General features: G+C 50.0%; 1 protein-coding gene across 10 annotated transcripts in view; it reads right to left on the bottom strand.

Annotated features, from left to right (window-relative positions):
• Positions 1 to 22,435, bottom strand: part of LOC103228067 (intraflagellar transport protein 122 homolog) — an 89,069-nt gene that overhangs the window by 16,699 nt on the left and 49,935 nt on the right. For all 10 annotated transcript variants that reach the window (XR_005242041.2, XR_005242042.2, XM_038003487.2 and 7 more), the window contains 7 exons: positions 22,146 to 22,310; positions 20,167 to 20,364; positions 15,491 to 15,631; positions 11,404 to 11,457; positions 8,202 to 8,363; positions 3,773 to 3,939; positions 949 to 1,120 (listed from right to left, as the gene is read on the bottom strand). Coding sequence is in view for 8 of the 10 variants with exons in the window: in XM_038003487.2 (XP_037859415.2) it covers positions 949 to 1,120; positions 3,773 to 3,939; positions 8,202 to 8,363; positions 11,404 to 11,457; positions 15,491 to 15,631; positions 20,167 to 20,364; positions 22,146 to 22,310 (1,059 nt within the window). In the remaining 2 variants the exon portion in view is untranslated. The remainder of the gene's footprint in view (positions 1 to 948; positions 1,121 to 3,772; positions 3,940 to 8,201; positions 8,364 to 11,403; positions 11,458 to 15,490; positions 15,632 to 20,166; positions 20,365 to 22,145; positions 22,311 to 22,435) is intronic.

Raw genomic sequence — 22,435 nt, 5'->3', positions numbered from 1 at the left:
GGGAGAAAGTCTGCCTGACGCACAGTGAGGTCTGAGTCATTCTAAGATGCTCTAATCTATGCTGCTTGAGAAATCTAATAAATTTCTCTTGAGAAGCCACCATTGCCTCTGTCCCTAGCCCCACCTTTTCTCATGAGTGACCTCAACACCTCACCAAATGGAGCCATCCAGAGAGCAGACAACAGTCAGATGGCTCCTCTCAGTGAAGGCTTTGCTTTCACTCTAAAATGGACCATGACGGGTGGGTGGGTGAGTCGGGGGAGGATCTTGGCACAGCTCCTAATCCTCTCGGGGATGGATTTCTCTGAAGGGCACAGGGAGCCAGTGAGCTGGAGGGTGGGGGTTGGCCACAGAAGGAGCAGCATTAGCTGCTTCTGCCAGCCTCAGGCTGGCCACTTTTCTCACTGGCCTGGCTAATTCTTTACAGCCCCCAACACCAGAGAGAGAAGCAGTGGTTGTGGGGTGGGGGCAGAGAAGGGAGGGAAAAAACTGGCCCCTGAAATGACTCTCGCAGTCTGGATCTGGAAAGCACAGATGGTGCTTTCTGCCAAAATGTTACCCAGCAGGTTTTAAATGTCACGCAGGTGCATCTTCACATCAGCCACGTGTCTGAGCCTGTGGTGCTGGTCAGAGACAGCTCAGCCCAATGGCAGGCACTGGAGCTGTCGTGTTCACACTCACATCCCCGGTGCCTGTCACCACCCTGGCACAGAGCTGGCTGTCAGTAACGATTTTCTCAATGACTGAATGAACGGACAAGTGGAAAGGCGCTCCACAATTCTGTGGCTCAGAGAATTCAAGGTTAAGTTGCCTGACTGCCAGCCCAATGTTCCTTTCATCATGAGGGCAACTTCTCTCCATCTGAACCCCAAAGGGCTCCTGTACCCACCCACCTGTGTCCCAGGGCTCAGGTGGGGCCCCAGCCCACGAGGCCTGCTTTCCCCTCACCTCATCCCAGCGCTGGGTCTCCACGTGCAGCTGCACCAGGGACTTGAGGTCACCCATCTTCAGGTAGGTCTCGGCAGCATAGCCAGGGCTGTCCAGCTTCTTGAGGTAGGTAGCACACAGCAGCAGCGGCTCGCGCTCAGCCTTGTCCAGCTTGCGGGCGATGTCGATCAACCTGGAGAGGGAAGGAGCAGGTAGGAGTGGGGGGCTCTGGGTCTTTTCAAGGGCAGGCCGTATGTCCATTCATCCTGCAGTACCCAATGTTGATACCGTGCCATGGCCCCTGGGAGTTGCTCAGTGGTTAGTTATTAAATGCATGAATACACACTCCAGAAACATCACCAGGGACCGGGAGAGGTGGCCTTTACAGGATCCCGTCAGCCACCTCGTGTATCTTTCTCGGAAGTCACTGAGCTATCCAGCAGGGTATAGAAACAATTATCTCCTAATCCCCTACCAGTACCCAGATGATGCCATGAGCTTTCCCATGCATGAAATCAGAATCTTCACCACCCTAAGAGGTGGGCACTATTATTTCCATCTCTCAGATGAGAATAAAGTCTAGGGGGAAGGTGAAGCACCCAGCCCAAGACTCAGCAGCCAGGAAGTAGCCCAGCGCTCTTTCCACCACAGGTGCAGGAATTCTCACAGAAAAGTGGAGGCCAAGGCATAAGAATACCTCACTGACTGCCCTCTAAAGGAAGAGGTGAGTATGGGGCCTGCTCTGAGCTCTGGACAAAGGCCTGCAAGAAGTCTTCCCTGTCCTCCTGGCCAAGGTGCTGACCAAAGGGAGGAGCCGCAGGGACCCACTGGCTCACCACTGCTTCCCTGTCGTGAGCGGCCCTCCCATTGCTCATGGGGACATGATGCCTGGATAGAATGTGCTTGTTCTCTCTGGTCAGGCTGAAATTTGGAGTCAAACTAACTCTCCCAGGAGAAAGGGTTCTACCCAGGCTAGTCTTGGTGAGAAAGGAAGGAGAAGCAGCTGTAACGAATCCCTGTCTCAGAGACAGGCAAGGCACGGAGGCCTGTCAGTCTACACTTAGAATAATAATGGCATCTAAAAATAACACTACTCAGCAGAAAAAGGACACACTTTTAGGGAAAGGTGGCATAGACAGGCCTTAAAGCCTTAGAAACCTTCCCACCCATCACACCCAATGTCCCTAGAGGAAAGGCACCTTTTATAGCCACATCTGGAAAGCGAACAGAACATGCTTAATGTGTTTCTTGAATTACTCAAGTACCCTCAGAGTAACCTGACACATAGCACTTACAAATGAAAGTGACATGAAAAGCCAGATGAGAGAACAGGGGACCCTAAATCTGCCTGGCCCTCTTCTATATGAACCCCTTCACTTAAAGAAAAATGTGGGGAACAAAATCTGTGCCTCTGTCTTAAAAAAATTACTATTGAACAAGAAAATGGGGTGGTAGGACATCCACCAAGGTCCCTTTGTAAGGGGCCAACACACCAATTATTAATATATGGCAGCACTCAAGGAAATAATTTAATCATTAACCAGCCTCCTCCGTATCCCCAAATCCTGGCTGGGCCACTGCTACCTGTAGACCACAATGTTGTTTCCAGAAGAATCAACAGCCTTTAGGAACCAGCCTAAGCCACCCTCAGGAGCTTGTCCCATCATGTCCTCTGCCTGCCACAGCAGCACGTGCATGTGTGTGTGCACGTGTGTGAGCCTGAAGCTCACTGACTGGAAAGACAAAGCCTTCCCCCTGAAGGTCTGGTGCACTGAGTCCCAAGGCTGAATCCATCCTGTCTCAGTGCTGCCCCACCCCAACCCCCTCCTCTCCCTGTTGTCCACCTTGATGAATGGTGTAACCCACCAGCAGCCACAGAGCAAAGCCAGCCTGACACTCACCCCTGCCCCACCACCCTGGGATGGGTCACTTGGTTCTAACTCTGCTACTTCTCTTTCATGCCCTCAGCTACCAAGTTCCCTCCTGCTCTACTGCACTAGCCAGTTATCTGGTCTCCATTCTACCTGCCTACCTGAGGGGGTGTCTGACTGTACAACCCTGACCGTAGGTGGTCACTCGCTATTGGCAAATCTAAGCACCTCTGTTTGGTATCAGGGGCCCTTCCAGTGTGGCCAGCCCACTTCCCCCAACCCACAGCCCACATCCTTCACCCTCCCATTCCCACACGTCTTTTACTCCAACCAGAGCCGACTCGCTGTGTTCCTGCTGTACTTCCTGCCTGCATTTCCTTTCCCCCCATCTCTATTTACCTCTTGGAATTCTTCAAGGTCCCCTCATGCAAAGAGTGTCTCCTAAGAGAAGACATCCATGGTTCCTCCCATAAGAATTCTTCCCTGGAACTTGTTTTGTTTTTGTTCCTACCATTACACATGTAGTTGGAATTGACATTGGCCAGATTAGAGGCTAAAGCTCAGCTCTACAACTTTCCAGCTATCTGGACTTTGGGAATAACTTGTCCCTTTAGCTTCTGTTTCATCATCTGCAAAGTGGGTGAGGAGACACCAGCCCTGATGGCATGGGTGGAAAACCTAATGCCTGGAAGGTTAGCACAGTGTCTGGGTTGTAGTGAGCGTTCAGCAGATGGCAGCTGTGATGTCCTGGTGTCTCCTCTTCCCTGGTCCCCACCATCCCTTTCCCTAGTGACTCCACAAGCTCCTGGAAGGCAGCTACTGCCTTGTGCAATCTCTGTGTCTCCTGAAGAACCTAGCCACTATCATATTAGCTTTAGATAATTAGAGAAGCACTATTTGTTCCCTTGACAGTCAAGAGGTGACATGTGATGACATGCTGCCAAGTGCTTCTCGGGGCAGGGACCAAAACTTACATGTCAACCCAGCCATGGTCACCACAGATCTCGATGGCCTTGACGTGCTCTCCTGCTGAGATGTACATCTCCACGGCGGCTTTGGGCTCCTTGATATTTCTGGCCCAGTCAGCCTGTTTGGTGATTAGCATCTTTGTTTCTTTGGGGTCTCCAGATCCAAGGAAATCCTGAGGAAGCACAACAAACAAAAACACTCTGGATCAGAACTTCCTGTGCCAGCGTTACATCAGGCTTTTCTAGCAGCAAGGGCAGGCTCCACATGGCTGAAGCAGGCAACCAGGAGGCAGGCAGGGCCCGTCCCTGAGGGGCTGAGTAGGGGGAGTCCCAGGTCTCGGGAAGAGTGATCTCAGGCTGCCCTGCAGGTGTTCCTGGGGGATCCTGGGACAGCGTCAAGGACACTGGCCCCCAGTGCTTCCTTCCCATCTCACAAATGGGCATTTGTTCATCGGCTAAACGACACTTTCTAGACTATTTGGGGCCCTGCACATGAAGTCTGCAGGCTCGGGGGTTCATGATCAGGCTGTCTCTCTCTCACATAGTTTGGTAAATACATGATTATTCCTAAACAGCAACGAGACAACCTGGTGCACAATTCCAAATATCGAGACCTGTCACCTTTACTCAGATCTTATGGGTGACACAACATGCTTCAGAGTGGGCTGAGCATGGGTTCCCCTAAACTTACACAAACAAAATGACTTATAGTTTGCCAGCCCTCCATGCCCTCTCTGAATCACCAGCAAACATTCTGTGCCCCGAACTAGGGAATCATTGCATGGTCTTTGCCCCAGTTACTTGCCTGGAACAGAAAATAAGCAAACCTCTCTCTGGTTAGCTGCTTCTCAGCTGAACGGTTAGGGATCCTGTCCTGAGGTCAGGTCTGCAGGGGTGAGGACCTGATCCGACAGTGGGACAGCAGGAGACCATGGGGGGATCTGAGGCAGGGAAGGTGCTCAGGAGAGGACCTGAGAAGGAAGAGACGACTGTGGTCCTGGAGGCTCAGGGGTCAGGCCTAGAGCCTGTGTTCCTTTGGCCTCAGCAGGGGCCCTCTGAAGCGGTATGCCCAGCTTCTCTGGGCTGGCCATAGAATGTGTGAAAAACAGCCTCAGAACATCACCTCTTTTCACGGTAGTTACCCAAAATACACATGTGGGAGTTTGCCAGAGTCGAGGCAGCTTTTAAAGGTGGAGCTTTTCAAAAAGGGAAACTGGGAGCCCTTAGAGCCCAGGTCTATGTTACTGGTAAGAAGTGGTTTGTCTTAGGAATAATGTACCCTGCAGAGAGTGCTTTGTGTCAGCCTCATTGAGAATAAAAAAAGCACTCCTTTCCCCATGATTAACGCTCATGTGTCAGGAAAGTGCAGTCAATGTATGCTAAAAATCCACTTGAACAATTAGCTCGCTTTTTTTCATTTGCTTTCAGGGTAATTGTGCTTTCAGGGTATTAGGTCGGCCTAATATATGATACATTTTAAGAAGGGGAGGAAAGAGCATTGTATACCCTGATGCTGGGATCCAATAGAAGACAGACCTCCTGGCTGGCCTTTGGTTCTCCCAGGAGCTGACACAGGGAAGGGGCTTGGAAAGCAGCCACTGTCCCCGCCTAGTTTGGGCCTTTACAGACACACCTCTCCTTTTGGCAGCTGCTATGGCGCGGATTCTGTACGCTAGCACGAAGCTGGAAACCCTGCCTACCTGGCTGGTGAAGTGAGGGTGGCAGCTGGGGGAAACAGGCATCTTCAAAGGGACTTCAGTGAGTGCTCAGGGGACTAGGGGTGACTGCAGCAAGGGTGAGAGGCTGAGAGGAAGCCATAAGCCTAGGCCAGCTGGCCACTCAGGGAGCTGTGACTTCAATGAAGCTGGGTCTAAAAGCTTCCTTCAAGGCTCAGCAAACTGGGAATTCAAAGACTTTTTGCTTTCCTGAAGCTAAGTTACACGTTATCTGGGGCCATGGCAAAGACTTGGCCCTGAAGTGGACAGAAAGAGGCTGTGCTGAGTGATGAATGAGACTAAACAGTGTTCTCATGCTTGGTGATTTTGATAAGAACATACTACATAAGAGTTAAGAGCATTATAATTCTCTTTATCACCATATAAACATGTCACTTATCCAGAAAGCATACAATTTATTTGTACGTGGGAATGTAATTTAAAAATTTTCTGAAAACCAGATTGAATCTTGGGAAGCAATTTTCAAGTAAACAAAAACATGCCATGTTAATCAGTACTAGATCTCCCCCACCCCCCACATAATGTGTATGTACACATCTCTCAAATTCAGACTACCAAGTGGGGGCAGGGCGGATTGAAATGGAACCAACTTCCTTGGAATAGTGATCAAAAACTAAAACCAAAAACAAGTCCCAGAGTATTTACCTTCATAGAGAGACGGAGCAGATGGAGTGTGTAAATGGGCTACAGTTCTGGTGGGAGGCTGTGGGCACATGAAGTCCACCAGAGTGTAAGGAGGGGCCTCAGAGCAGGGGCAGGAGTGAGGCCAGCCAGGGAGAGAGGTGTGAAGATCCACTCTGTGGTCACGTGTAGCCCTCTCATCTTCCTAATCTTTCTACAGCTTGGCATTTCTAACGGGCTTTCCTATACATTATTCTGTGCAAATCTCAAGACTAAACTGAGCTGTGGCTATTACCATCTGCGAAGGGAAGGGAGGCTTGGCAAACTGAAGAGCCTTTCCCTAGGTCATCCCACAGAAAGAACCCGCACTCACACCAGCTCTGGGGCACCAAGGCCAGGCATTTTCTTATTTATTTATTTTTGACATGGGTCTTGCTCTGTTATGCAGGCTGGAGTGCAATGGTGTGATCTTGGCTCACTGCAACTTCTACCTCTGGAGCTCAAACAATCTTTCCACCTTAGCCTCCCAGTAGCTGGGACTGCAGGCACTGGCTAATTTTTTGCATTTTTGGTAGAGACAGGGTTTCACCATTTTGCCCACGCTGGTCTCGACCTCCTGAGCTCAAGCAATCCACCCACTTCAGCCTCCCAAAGTGCTAGTATTACAGGCTTGAGCCACCACACCCAGTCTGACCAGGCATTTTCTACTGCAGCACAGCTGCCTCCTTGAGGAGGCTTCAGGGGTTCCTAAGCCTAAATTCTACCTCTAGGGTCTTGATCCCTGAAGGGTTCATCCTGAGTTAAAATTCTGTTATCCCCAGAAGCAGAGATGCACTGACTCTGGTGATCTCAGTATGAATGTGTTATGAAATCTTCTAGGTGTCTGTGGTGGGGCCTGGGGGAGGGTAGAGAAGGTGACGAGGAAAAGGCAGAGGGAGCCTGTACACTCTGGGTCTCAGGTACGGAGTGAATAAATCACTAAGGTGAAAAGACAGGCTGGGGCCCAGGAGCTCGTCCACGTACAGATGAAAAGGTCCTGGGCAACATCACAGGCCACCAAACACACCTTCAGCCCCAGGGTCGAACAGGTGGTGGAAGGGCACAGCCATCTTCAGGAATATAAAAGCAGAAAAATGTGGGGAAGATTTACTATCTTGAACTTGTGAGCTGAAGAATTACTATTAGTAGCCCACTAATAGGTTGTGGCTGATGAGTCACTTCATAACACACTGAGAGCCACTTTTGACACTCCCGGAAAAGGCAGGTTAACAAAGCCCCTCTGTAGAAGGAAGACTGTAGTTGCTCAATGCACCCAAGCCTCTTTGAACTTTGCTTAGACTGAACTGCTAATGTCTTGGCTGGTCTGGGCTCCTTAGTGCAACTCCTTCCCACAGAAGCCATCAAGAGCCAGGTCCAGGAAGCTCCTCTCCTATACCTGCCTTAAAAGGCCCAGCTCTGCTGGGGACTAAGGTTCATAAGGGCCATCCCAATGCAAAAGAGAATCTCTGTTATCACCCACTGCAACCACATGGTAGCCACTCTGCAGCCGGTAGGCGAGAGGCATGCTGCGCTAACACAGGAGGGTGGAGGCTCTGCCTGACTTCCCAGAGGCCTAGTGAGAAGCCCAGGACAATCAGCAGGTGCTATGGGAAACTTGGCTGGCAGGCACCACATTATCCTGTATGACTGGCAGGACCGGCTCCCACCTGAAGACACCGATTCTTGGCAGCTCCTGATAAGGATTGAGAGGATTTGTGGGAGACAGCCCTGAAACACTGAGCCCTCAAATCAATGAAGGGATTGTGCTAGCGCAGACCCACAGCCATCCAGCTCTGTCGCTGATGAAGGTCTGAACTGCCATAGTCTGCCCCATTGGTGTCAGCGTTAAATGTCAGTTTTAGGTGAGTTTCAACCAGTGGCTGTAGATGGGTCATTTGTTTACCAGTTTCCCCACATCCTTTCTGAGACCATTGCTAGTTTTTGTCTACACCACTCTTGGGGAAAATAACTTGGACACCGCAGGTGAGAATACCAGTGGGCTCCAAGCTGGAGCTTGGGCCTGGGACAGGGTGGGTTACCTTGGCATACTCAAACATGCAGAGGTCGGTATACATTTCAAGCGCGAGGTTCTCGTGCCCGCTCCTCTTGTACAGTTTGGCGGCCTCATGGAACTTCCCCTGGTAGGAAAACACATCTGCCAGAAACAGGTCATTGTTGGTCTCTCCCCGCTTCTTCCTCTCCTGGAAAAATTAGAAGCACAGGAAATGGCCTCTGCAGCCATGGGCAGGAAGCAGCCTTTACAAAGGTTAGATGTGGCTATTTCAAGTGAGGCCCCTGGACCTTCCTACTGGAACCTGGGTTTGGCTCCTGGCTGTTGTCTCTCTCTCCCAGAGAGAGACTGTTCCCGCTGGGAACACTTGACAACAAAAGCAGGTTTTTACCAGACAAGCAAAGATCAAAAAAAGATGCAAACCTTTGTTTGTTTAATGGAAATTCCTCAGGGTTGCTTTCCTGTGTATTCCAAGGCTATGACGGAATAGTTTGAATAGTGCATGCTCTGACTTATCCATGACCCCTAAGCTCCAGAGATCTCCCAAATCTGCAAGCCCTGTTTGGCAGAGTTGTGGCTCATAGGGATGACAGAGCAGGAGAATGTTTAGGGTTTCTGCCCAAGAGGGAGACCAATAAAATAGGATGACAAGTCTCACTATGTCCCTACTTCTAAAGAGAAAGTAAGAAATCCTGCATGCTGAATATCCACTAGGTTCTGGGTATATACTTTACACACACATGGCCCCTTGTGACACACACGATCACATTCCTCTCAGTGACCCTCAGGGTAGGTCTCACTACCCAAGTATTAGAGTGAAGGATGCTGAGACTCAAGAAGAGGAACAGGTCAGGGTCAGACAGAGCTGGAATTTGGATGCAGTTCTGTCTGACTCCAGATATTCCTTGTATCACGTAACACTGTCTTCTGAAGCAAGTGATGTCCCCAACAACACACACACACTTAGCACAGCTGAGGATAAAGCTTCTTCCTTCTGTGTCAGGGAACATTCACTTGTCTACAGCTCGAGTATTTGTAAACACTCAGTAGCACTCAAACCCTGAGCCCTAGCAGTTTCCTTGTGCTTGTTTTCTAGCAAGAGTAGCATACAGAGGATGATGAGACATTGAATCAAACTCTTAGACAAGCTGGTGAAAGTTTTAACAGCTGGAGGCAACATGCTTCCACACTGACAGAAATCATCATTCTAAAAACCTGCACACAGCTCAGGCTCATCAAACAGACTAACTCCTAATAGTTGGAAAGGAATTAAAATCTTGCAGTGAGATAAAAGATTGATTTTGGCTGGACATGGTAGCTCACACCTGTGATCCCTACACTTTGGGAGGCCAAAGGAGGAGGATCACTTGAGCCAGGAGTTGTAGGCCAGCCTGGTCAATATAGCCAGACCCTATCTCTGCAAAAAAAAAAAAAAAAAAAAAAAAAGGTTTTACTAGACATGAAATTCAGGCCATATCCATTCTAGGCCCCAGGATATCACTATGACCAATAATAACGATCTATGGCACTCAGCAGGTGCATGTCAACATGGGTAGGTTCTTCCCCGCCGTCAGCAGGACAAGAACATCTCCCCTATCCAAAAGGCACCCACTGAGGATCCGCAGTTCTCTGGAATTATGCTGAGCACCGAGATGTGTGCAACCAAGTCTGTGGGCAGTCAACATAGAACACACTCAAAGGCACTTTACTTTTTTCAGGAGACAATCTTAGTTTACTTTAAAGCACTTCCCAGCTCATAGCACATGAGAAGAGGACTATATTTTGATCCCAGTAAAATGTGACAAATAATAGTTGGACCCCACAGCAATCAGTTACTTTTGTGGACAGGAAAATTATGCTCCTTGACTTCAGGTGAAGACCCCCAGATCCAGGCCAGTGGATTTACAAGTGAGAGTCAGCAGCACTGGGCATTTTGGGCAATAGCTCCAAACAAGCCCTTTACCATGTGGTAGGTAAACTCCAGAACATACAGATGCCCTTTACGACACGCGGGTAGGGAGGGTATGTGGCCGAGAGAGCATGAGCTTAGGAAATAGACTGGGCTTGAATTCCACCAAGTTTTTGGCTGTGGACCTGTGGGGACGTGGCATTGTCTCACTGAGCCTTAATTTTCTCCCGCATGGAATAGGGAGAGCAACAATACCTGCCTCATTCAGTTAATGTGAGGATCTAGAAGAGCACTCACATAAATCACACATAGGGCACAGAGCAGCTCATGTTATGAGGTTTAGCAGGCTGTGAGCTCCTGTCGGCCTCTCTCTTCCTCAGCTCTGTGCCCACTGAACTCAGCACAAGGGTTGGCCCACGACAGGTGTTTATTACATGGAAATGAATGAGAGGGACAAGACATTTGCTGATTTCCTCACTGTTTCCAACTGGGAATTCAAATGTGTCTCACATTCCCATACCCTCACAATAAATCTGTTCAGGAGAAAAAATGTGTATGCCTTGTAACAGACAGCCAGACAGCACTGAGATACACAGAAATTAAGAACAGTGTCTAAGGGCCGGGCCTGGTAGCTCAAGTCTGTAATGCCAGCACTTTGGAAGGCTAAGGTGGGCTAATAGCTTGAGCCCAAGAATTTGAAACCAGCCTGGGCAACATGGGAAAACTCTGCTCTACAAAATATACAAAAAAATTAATCAGGCAGGGTGGCACATGCATGTGGTCCCAGCTACTTGGGAGGCTAGGTGGGAAGATCGTTTCAGCCTGGTAGGTCAATGCTGCAGTAAGCCGTGATCGTGCCACTGCACTCGAGCCTGGGGAACAGAGTGAGACTTTGTTTCAGGGGAAAAAAAAAAAAAAAAAGCATAGCGTTGACCACCACCCAGCAAATGGCGTACCTACAACCAGCTTCCTTAGCACACTGCAGGCCTATTGGGTTTGGATGACAAGGTCAATATTCTCAGCCAGAAACAGTAGGGCTGGGGGTTACTCCAGAACTCTGGGGCACTCAATTCAGACCATGGGCCATGCTCCCCACGGAGATCGGGAGAGCTTCACCCAACTATCACGTGACAGCTCACACTGCCTGCCGCTGTCTCCCGATGTGGCCACTCTGCCCCCAGAGCAAGGCTGTGGCCCAGATGCCCAGACGCCAGTGAGCTCTGCTCCCATGTCCTCAAGGCTCTTGCCTGCCAGAAGGGCTGCCCCTAAAACAGGAACCCCAAGTATGCCTCTTGAGAAGGAAGAATGTTTCATCTTTTACCTCAATGCTGCTGATGAGCTCTAAATATCGGAGGTCTTGTACTCTGATGAAGGCCTGTGGGGAAGAAATAAAGAATAAAATAAGCTGTCTTCTTGGCTTCCAAAGTGGGTGACTGGCTGGGGGTGGGAAGTCAAGCTCTATCTAGACAGTGAGCCAGTAAGGAGAGGAAGGGAGCAAGCATGGATTAATCGTCGTGTGTGCAGGAGGTTATACCACTCAGCGAGGTGTGGCTTTATCCGTGGGATTGGACATGTAAAGAACAGCAAAGACGTTCCAGTTGCATCAATCATTTTGGGATCAGGTAAAACAAAACCATGATGCCACAGTCTGTGTGGTGCCTCCTTGGGAGACTCTCGACCCAAAGAAGAACAAGCCAACCGGGCGTGGTGGCTCACACCTATAATCCCAGCACTTTGGGAGGCCGAGGCGGGTGGATCACGAGGTCAAGAGATCGAGACCATCCTGGCCAACATGGTGAAACCCCATTTCTACTAAAAATACAAAAAATTAGCCAGGTGTGGTGGCAGGTACCTACAGTCCCAGCTACTCAGGAGGCTGAGGCAGGAGAATCACTTGAACCCGGGAGGTGAAGGTTGCAGTGAGCTGAGATTATGGCACTGCACTCCAGCCTGGGCAACAGAGTGAGACTCCATCTCAAAAAAAAAAAAAAAAAAGAAGAAGAACAACAAGCTGGTCTGACCCTCTGGCGGGGCAGGCAGTATCACAGCAGGAGAGGGTGAGATGCATGGACTGATGAGAGACTGACTGGCACATCTTGGTGACATGGGTAGAATGCAGGGGACAGCTATGCCTACCCAGTGTTGCCACAGACACAGGGGACCCAGAGGCCCTGGTACTGCAGAGGGAACGGAGGAGGAGAAAGCTGAGAGGGCATAAAGACAGATTCTAGAAGACGGTGGAGGGGTAGGGAATGAATCCCACCAAGTCCATGGAAGGCAAACTCTTATGTAAATCCTAAAATTGCAGCCCTTGCCAGAGACTTTAACTCATGGACCTCTAGAAGTTTCTGAGGAACAAGCAGACTGGTGTTGGCTAAGCCAGTTTTGCTGCTTTCAGATTCTGCCCAGGATTTGGAGGAGCATGAGCCACCAGGTCAGGCTGCTTTCAGGTGGCTTTGCTGTCACCATTTCCACCAGCTGTGCTTGCTTACATTGCCCCATTCAAAATGGGCTGACCTGTGCCTAGAGGAGGCAGCAGCTCCGGAGCCCTTTGAACCAAACATGCAGAGCAATCCTGACCACTTGCAGCCTCCACTCAGCAGCACGGCATCCTCCCTCCTGAAAAGACCTCGGGAGATAAGCGAGTCCCCAGCCTCTGGCTGCCTTGCAGGTGACCACAACGCAACTTCATCTTTTCATCCCATAGGGCCAGGCTTCCTGTCAGAGACTGGGGACCCAGGGAGAAACATGTCCCGGCCCCTGACCCCTCCACAATTCAGAGGCCCACATTCTAACCGGGGAGGCTGGCCAATTAAACAGATCATGACATCTAGAGCTAAGAGCTCTCCGACTATGAACCAGATGCCTGGAGAACACAGATGAATGGTCTGAGCATGAGCAGGGGCAGGAGGCAGCCTTAAGTGAGGCATCAGAATCAGAACCTGGCAAATAAGTGTTTGTGGAGAGGAATTCGTAGAATAGGGCAATGTGGGCATCACATGGGCCAAGGAACACAGGGTTAAGACTACCTGGGTCCCAAGCTGTAAGTCTTACACTCTACCCTCTAGATCTGGGTTTCCTTAAAGCGCCTTGAGAGGGCAACCCTGCAAAGCCTGGCACGGTGGCCGAGAGGGAAAGGAGCATTCGAGGTCTCGGTCCTCGCTCTGAGCCTACTTCTCTGCTTCTAGGCTCCAACCATCTTCTTTGTGGAAAGGGGCCTGCTACTGACACCCTCTCAAGGGTCTTTCTAGCTGTAGCTCAGCTGTGCTGGAGTCTAGGATTTGCCTACTAAGAAGTCTGTTTCCAAATTCCTTCAACCTGATACATTTTGCAGTGTCAGGGCGCCTGGTCAGAGTCACAAGGCCCCTGAATGAGCTCAGCAGAGGGAACCCTGGGAACAGGGAGGCACCTGCAGCTCTGCTCAGGGTCTGGTGGGAGCTCAGCAGCTCTTCTCTGCCATCTAGTGGGGATGGCAGTCCATCTCTAGGAACCACCCTATCCAAACTGGTGAGCCTGAGTGCCTGGCACAGAGGAAGGAGGCGGGGGACTTGGGATTCGGATGAAATAGTAACTTCTAGCCTATCTTCAATATCATGTGACTTTTTCAAAACAGCATGTTGTATACAATAGATATATATCATATACACTTACTTTTCAACTATAATAAATTTGGCCAGGTGTGGTGGCTTATACCTGTAATCCCACACTTTGGGAGGCTGAGGCAAGAAGACTGCTTGACCCCAGGAGTTCAAGACCCACCTGGGCAACATAGTGAGTCCCCATCTTAATATTTAAACAAATACATATATATGAATCAATAAACACTCATATAAAACCTTGCGGCTTTTTACAATCCTTTCTGTTCTAGGGATTTGTCGTCTTCCTCCCTGTTGGCATTTCTGGGTGGGGCAGGAGAGGGAAGCTCCCTCCATGGAGATGCCTCCTTCCTCCTCTGAATTCTTTTTTTTTGTTTGAGATGGAGTTTTGCTCTGTTGCCCAGGCTGGAGTGCAGGGGCGCGATCTCAGCTCACTGCAAGCTCTGCCTCCCGGGTTCACGCCATTCTCCTGCCTCAGCCTCCCGAGTAGCTGCGACTACAGGTGCCTGCCACCACGTCCGGCTAATTTTTTTGTATTTTTAGTAGAGACGGGGTTTCACCGTGTTAGCCAGGATGGTCTCGATCTCCTGACCTTGTGATCCGCATGTCTCGGCCTCCCAACGTGCTGGGATTACAGGTGTGAGCCACTGTGCCCAGCCCCTCCTCTGAATTCTTATAGCCTCCTCCATCTCCACTTTCCTACACTAAGGACATCTAAAAATATAATCTAGATCATTGTTACACAATGATCACTTCCCTTGTTTAGTAATGGCTAGCATCTGTACAACCACCCCTGATTTAAATTCCCCTTTATAACATCTCAGTTAAGCCTCATGACTGCAGTGGGCATTCTCACAACCCCCATTTCAGAACTGGGAGGACTAGGGCTCTGAGGGAAGCGGCTGGCCTGAGGTCCCAGAGCCCCTTACGTGGCACAGCTGGTTCTCAGCCAGGCTTCTTAGTCCCGGTCTGGTCCAGTCTCCTCTCTCTTCATGCCTACAAGTCTTGACCTAACCCAAGGCGGGCATCACATCCCTCTTTGCCACTCCTTCAGTATCAGCCCAGGAGTATGGACAAAATGAGCAGCTCGTTAATTGACTGTGGGGAGATAAAGAGGGAAGGGGTAGGAGAGAGGGGTTTGGAAGCTATTCCTTCCTCCATCTCAGGTTCTAGATGGAAACACAGCTCAGGAACATACCTGGGCTTTTCCTTATGTGCAGAAAGGGGCCAGATGTTTTCAGCCATCTCTCTAGCTTTCATAGACTAGGCCAGGAAAGGACACAACGAATCAAGTCCATGAATCCCGCCATGAAGGTATGTGGGAAGTGCCCACATTGCTGTCAGAATCAGACACCTTGACCTTAGTTGGCAGATGCTAAGAAAAGCAGCATTGTGTGCAGCATCATGGCCAGTGATTACACCGATAATAACAGCCGCCATTTACGGAATGCCTATGATGTGTCAGGCTACTACCAGGTGCTTCCCATAGATGACAGCTAATAAGAGTGACAGCCAGAATCTGAGATGCTGCTCCTGGATCAGGCTTTACAGGAACCTTCCCATTCGATCCTCAAAGCTTTGTAAGGATGGGGCCTGTCATCACCCTACATCTATAGAGAAGCAATCTCAGAAAGGGTGTCACCTACCCAGACCCACAGTGAGGAAGTGGCTGAGCTTAGATCTAAGCCCAGGTCAGCCTAACTCCAGAGGCTGCTGCAGTCTGTGGCCTTTCTGTACCAGCTGGGTCCCCATCTGCCTTCTTAAGGGACCCCACAAGGACCAAACTCCAGCTTCTGCTGGCTAGATGCTTACCTTCTTTGCTGTTTCAAAATCTAAACCTTCTAGAGCTTCCATGGCCAGTTCACGCCAATCAGTGTCAGTGACACCCAAGCACGCAATCTGGTAGGCTTCCTTGAACAGTTTCCTATCCAGGTACTGGTACATGGGAGCAGACTGCAGGATTTCATCGGGGGTAAAAAAGAAGACTGTTTTCAGAGCCATGGAAAGAGCCAGATTCATACAGAGCCTGCCTCCGGATGCGTGGGACAATTACCCACGCCTGGGGAGCAGCCCTGCAGCCGTCAATCAGCACCCTGCCCAGCCTGCCCAGCCCACTCTGTGTGCTCCATTCTGCACCCCTCTCATGGCTGGGCCACTGTGCTCCACAGCACAAACTCTCTGCCCATCCTCCCCTCCTTCCCACCTGTGGGCCTGCCTCACCATAGGATGTCATCCTCGCCTGGAATGCCTTTGCCCCTCCCCACTCTCCCTCTGGAAAATACCTAGTTGGCTTTCAAGGCCCTATTGAAATGTCACCTCTTCTCAAGAGTCCTCCCAAGCCCCTTAAGCCCCCACCTCAGGTGAAGGAGTCTCAGCTTCCTCTGCCCTTTGTCCAGATCTTGGGTTGTGATGCAGTTACAGGCCTGTTCCCACAGCAAGGCCATGCACAGCACGTGGGCAGTGGAGGGTTGTACCGGCCTCCCTCAGCAGACCCCTAGTCTATGTTTGCTGACAGAATGAATGAGTTCCTGGGAGGAAGGGGTCTGGGATGGCCTCTTCTTCCAGGGACTGTGTCCAAGAAAGGTAAGTGATTTGCTCCAAGTTACCCTGGAAGCCTCTGGAAACAAGTCTCCTGCTCCCTGCACTGGGACCAGCGCCATCGTACAAGATGGAGTTGCCCATGAATAGTTCCTAACGACTTCTCTTTCTTAGGTTTATAAAGGGCTTTTGGCTGTCCCCATAGGCCTGTGCAGTAGGTATTATTTCTCCCTGGCTACAGCCCAGGAGACCGAGACTCAGAGAGGACAAATGACCTGTTCCAGCAAATAGCTGGCAATAGCCAGAGGTGACTGGACTCCAGGTTTTGTGCCCTTTCCTGCCACATGTATGCACGTGTGTACATGTGCATATTTGTGTGCAGGCCTGAGAATGAGTCTGAGTTGGGCCAGGACGTCTTTAACGAGGAAAGGCCTTGCCCTTGTTTTAGGCCAGCCAGTGTGCTTCAGAGGCCTGCATCTCTCCTGGCTAACTGGGCAGGGAAGAGAAATCAGTTAGGACCTCTGTGCTAATGGTTCCCAAATATGGGGCTTGAAGTATTGTTTTCTCTACTTGGGGCTTTTGTCTTTGAAATTTCTGGTCCCATTTTTTAGCTTTAGAATTGAAGAAAAAAAAATTTTTTTTGAGTCTGTCTACTCTCAGAGCAAAACATGGCTGCTTCCAAGTGCTTATCTTTTCCACTATGCCATCTCTCCTCATTGACACATTAAATGTTCCCTTTAGGGGGGCAGCAGGCATAGGCTAGGGAGCAGGTGACCTAGAACCCAGGCCAGGCTCAGCCACATCCTAGGGTGGTGACTTTTTGGGTAAATCCATTAACTTCTGTTTAGATGTCCTGCCCAGCTCAGGCAAAGGAGAGCTGTGCTCCAAAAATGATGAAGCACTGGGCAAAACGCAGGCATGATCATCACCTTCACTATATTTTCTCAGCACTAGCTCCTCATCATCTCCTAGGCTCTCCATTCTTGTTCTACCCCCACCTTTCTCTTTGTTTGAAAAGCTTCCCTGCTCCAGTCTTCCTTTCCAGACCTCTCAGGGTTCAGATCAAGTTTCGCCATCTCCTGGAAGCTTTCTCAAACTCCTGAAAGCTTTTCTTAAAGCACACAATGAGCTTTCCTTTCTAAAGTCCGTTAATAAGTACAGCCTGTTGCAATTTAGTTGTGTTTTGTGGTTTTTACTATTTTATGAGTCAGTAATAAGGTGACATAATAATAGAAATTTGGCTTGACAAAACCTGAAAGATGGGTGTAATTAACCCCATTTCACAGAAAATAAAATGAGGCCCCAAAGAGTGAAATGAGTTGCTCTAGTTACAGCTGCTTGAGATGGCAGAGTCAGGACTGAAAGCTGGTGCTCCTTTCCCGAACCGCACCAACTGCTTGCCACACTGACTGCCCTGTGAGTGGGACAGGCACTCAGACAGGCATATCACAGCTGAGCATATGATGGATGGCTAACACTTGGACTTACTTGGGAGGCATAATTTGAGTGGAGTTTTAAAAATAGACTCACTGAACAAATACTCTCTGAGCTATACTTTATCTTGCTCTTGCATTCCAAACATGAAGTCACCACCGCCTTGAGAAGCCCTCCTAGGGCTCGTTGTCCTACTTGGCAGCCCTGACAAACCAGTTCTTACACAAGACAATGTAAATTTCGAAAGGAAACCAAAAATTCCAAGACTGGGTCTGATGCTTTCTCCCTCTTCTCTGGGCCAAAACCACCGGATGGCTGGAGGCAGAGGCGACAGATGAACAGCCTCTGTCTTGAGAATGTGTTTCCTAACCCTTGGCAGTCCTGACCTGCTGCATCAGCAGGATGGCCTTGGTGCAGTCAGCAAGACTTTGCTGCTGAATCTTAAAGTCCTGGCAGAGGAAGCCCCAGGCCGCCCCTCTGGCTCCTCTTGGCCGGCCACAGTCAGGGAGCAGCAAACTGCATTTATTTTTGAGGTCAGCATGCCAATCTTGGGAGAAAACTTTTAATAAGCAGAGTTGGTTTGGTGCAATTGAGGGAGAGCAAGTTCCTGGTGGATGTGGTACATGGGTTTGTAATGGGGCAGACAAGGATGACGAGGACACAGTCCAGGAGAAACTGTTCGTGCCCCTCGTCCTGCTGCCACTTCCACCCACCTCGTTCCCTTCTTCCTCTTGTTTTCTGGTCTTTTTCTTCAGATCTGAATTCCACTAACATTTCTTGAATAGCAGCTCTGTGTCAGGCCTGGATGATGGGCATTTCCCCAGTAAGTCTTGCAGTCATGAGTTTTGAGGGGATCATCAGCTTAGAAGAAGTGGGCTCTAGCCTGAAGCAGAGTTGTGTGGGGAAAACACAGACTGACAGAGCCTAGCGGAAGGGAAACCTGGAAATTTCCCTAAAAGTCTTTCAAAGGTACACATGCTTGAACCCAGAAATTTCATTTCTAGGAATTCACGCCAAGGCGCCAAGTTGGGACAGATACAAGGACTTAGCTAGAAAGATGCCTGCTATTTATAATACAAAAAAGCTGTAAGCAGCAAACATGTGCAGTAGGACTGGTAAAAAAAAAAAAGCTATGGAACATCCACAAGACACGATAAAATGCAGCTGTAAATACAAGGCAGGTGGGGCCTAGGCAGGAGGGAGGAGTGCTGGCTGTAAAAAGCACAACAACAGGCACCTTGTGGTGGTGGCAGTGTTCAGTGCCATGACTGTGGTGGGAGGTTACACACGCCAACATGGGTGGGAAGATCACCCTAGAGCTTTGCACACTGTTACTGTTGGGGGGAACTGAGCAAAGGGTATAAGGGATCTCTGTATTATTTCCTACAACTTACGTGAGTCTACAATTACCCTAAATTTTGCCATGCAGGGTAAGAACATTTTATGACACAGAATCATGCTTCAGGAGATTGCTGAGTGAAAATGCCAGATGACTAGTTTATAGCCAGCACTTCGTAGACAGTGATAGGGCTGCCATAACCGAATGTGAGGTGAAATGAGAAGATGGCCATAGAGGAAGGGATGAGAAGTCTTGTTTACAGGCCAGGCTCAGGGAATACAGTAAATCTGAGGTTCCATCTATAGGTAGCAATACATATACACATAAAAGTGACGAAAAGTATTTGCAGTGTGATTCCACTTTCGTTTAAAAATGTTCTTATAAAATCACATGCTAATTGTATATTATGCATACATTATATATACACATAGAAAAGCTCTAAGCAGATGTATTTCAACATGTGTAAGAGTGATTCTGTCCTGAGGATGGGATGCTGAGGGCTAAAGTTTCTCACTGGTGCATGTCTCTGTTTTATGGCAATCCTACATTGAGCACTATCTGTGTGGGGTGCAGAAGGCGGAGGGGAGACCATCCTGCATTTGGGAGGTCAATCTCAGCCGCCTGTCTGTGGTTCTGCCCTTCCCCATTCTGTGGCTCTTCCCTTCAGTGCCCCATTTCTATTCTGGCCTCCTCCTGGTTCAGGGGGCTTGTGCAGAGTCCCATGCTCCCTTATTGGCTCACAGACCTCAGCCCACACCCCCACCCACTCATTCTCTCTCTCCCCATCTCTCTCGCACACACATCACCACCATCACACACGTACTCACACACACACCCTGCCAGACTCCTAGCTTTGTTGCTCGCTCCATTTGGCTCCACGCTGGGCTCTCTGCAAAACATACACTGTTGATAACACTGCATACCCCTCCCATCCCTACATAAAGGGGACCAGGAAGAAACTGAGGCTCAGGGAGGTTAATCTGTTTGCCCCCAGTCACACAGGTTGCAAGGAGTGGAGACACGGCAGCAGGTTCCAGGCCCAGACTGCCTCCCACGACATCACAGCTGCCATTCTTCTCTCCTTGCTACTGTCTCCCCAAAGCACCAGCAAGGGGCCTGGCTTCCCTGATCTTGTCCGCCTTGCCAGCGCTGACAGTGGACAGGTGCCTCCAGTTACCTGCGGCACCTCCACAGCAGAAATGGAGAAGACGTGGAGGCAGAAGATCTTGGAGCCATTGTAGCCGACCACAAAGCCCTGCAGCTTCTGCCGGTGCACAGGGAAGGTGCTGGCTTTGATGTTTAGGTAGCCTCCTCCCGAGAAGCAGAGCATGTCCTCACACTGGGTGTTCCAGGCCACACTGTTGGCGTTTGGTTCCTGGGGGACAGGGACGGTGGGGATCCTGTGAGAACCACCCTGGGCTTGGGCAGTGCTCGCACATTTCAGCCCAATACCCACTTAAAGACTGAATCCCACTAAATTGCTTACAGTGGGATGAAGGGAAAAGGAGGAAAAGGGACCACAAAGAAATGAACAGAGGCAATCCCCTCCATGCACCTGCATGTTGTTGGAATTTTTGAGTAAGCAAGCATTACTTTTGAAAAAAAAAATTATTCTCCTGAAATATGCTCATACCCTTCTGCCTAGGATCTTTTATAATGACTAAATCTTTTATAATGAGCATGGATTGTTTTTTATAATGAGAAAAAAATCAATATAGCTGTTTTATGTTTAGAGGGTGGGGCAGTGGAGAAGAGGAAAAGCCAGCAGGCAATGTCACAGCTGGGAATGCTGATGTCTCCTGGCAGGGCTGAGAATCACCTCCCCTAGCCTGCTACAGAACCAGCAGTGGGGACGGTGGAGCACACACCCTTCCATACTTGTATGGTTCTACGCTCAGACACAAGATTCACATTTGGGGCCAGCTACGCCCCCTATAGGTGGGAGGTGAGGCTGGGGAGAAGGGAGGTAACATTTCAGGCCCCATTTTGTGCCCAACACTGAGCTAGGCACTGTGGTATCCCCTATTCCTATAGCAATTCTGTGAGGGGCAATTACTAATTTCATTTTAGAGAAAAGTAATCAAGGCTCAGAGAGGCTCACTAACTTAAGATCACACAGTAAGGGATCCAGACAGGACCCAAGCCCAAGTCAGCCTGAAGGCTGTGCCCTCTCTTGCCCCCAAACCATTCTACTCTCTTCGGGACATGAGTGAGTTGAGACTGACAGGGAGTCACCCCTGGGCTAGAGGTGGCCAGGTAACCCCTTCTCACTGACAGAGGCTGCTCCCCACTTCAGGACCCTCCCCCTATCAATTCTGCTGCTGAGAACAAGGAGGAGCCTGGTAAGGGGACTGAATATGCCCATAACATGAGGAAACCCTGCAGTGGCCGAGGAAACCAGTCAGGAAGGGCTCCAGCTTTGGGGGGAACTTCATTCCGGGAAACCAGTCCTGACCACCTACAAAGACCTAAAGAGACAAAGAATGGCACGAGCCCAGCGAAAAGCAGCCAGGCCCTGGGCACAGAGCTACTGGGCTGTCTTCTCTGGTGATACACTTCCTCAGGCCACAGGGCTGGATGACTCCACCAAACAATGCCTAGGCCCCCAAAGATCCAAGCACTTCGCATTCTGCTGGCTCTTCTAGCATTCTTGTGAATTAAGCAGAAGGCAAAGCTTGCCCATCCCCTTCCCCCTTTCAGATGACAAAACTGATCCTGTTTCCTTCCCGTGCGATAGGTGCGCATAGACACAGGCAGACCTGCACAGGTAAGACACAGACTTCTGCAAAGGAAGTGCATCCATCGCCCCATTCACTGAGTGCCAACGTCACACCCCTCTCAGAGTCATGGCCCCATTTCTTGTTCATGGTAAACGCGTAAGAAAGGCTCTGCTTGCTCAGAGCCTTTGGTTTCCATTGGCAAGGAAACCAAAGTTAAAGAAGCTGGTCCAGGCCCTGCGGCTTGTGCCTGCGTGGGAGGAGCAGGTTGTGGCCCAGGGCCTCTGGGACACTGCGCATGTGGTTGGCCCCTGCTCCTCACTGCTCCTCCCAGAGACCTGCCACGGCCAGAGCTGGAGAGCCTCCTGCAGGGGCTGGGAAGCTAGAGGAGGGTCTCTAATCAAAGGACGATGTCCCTGGGCCCCCTCGGGGACATCACCTGAAAAAGCAGTTCCTTGGTATCGATGTCATACACCAGGCAAGTGTCGTTTTCATCTACCACGGCCAGCTTCTTACGGGAGGCACTCATGTCCAAGCAGCGCACGGCTGTGGCCTGCTTCAGCAGGATGATAGCAAAGAGATTGTCCACGAAGATCTTCAGGATCTGGCAACATTTCAGTGAAAACAGTGTCAGTCACCATGGCAACAAGATCCTGGCCCACTGCCAGGCCGCTAGAATCCCATGTGCTCTGCAAGAACAACTCCCACCACCTTCACCAGAAGTTCTGT

The sequence above is a fragment of the Chlorocebus sabaeus genome, chromosome 22, assembly GCF_047675955.1.
Source record: "Chlorocebus sabaeus isolate Y175 chromosome 22, mChlSab1.0.hap1, whole genome shotgun sequence".
NCBI classification, from domain to species: domain Eukaryota; kingdom Metazoa; phylum Chordata; class Mammalia; order Primates; family Cercopithecidae; genus Chlorocebus; species Chlorocebus sabaeus.
Note: the sequence above shows the minus strand (reverse complement) of the source record. Positions and strands in the feature narration are given on the sequence as shown.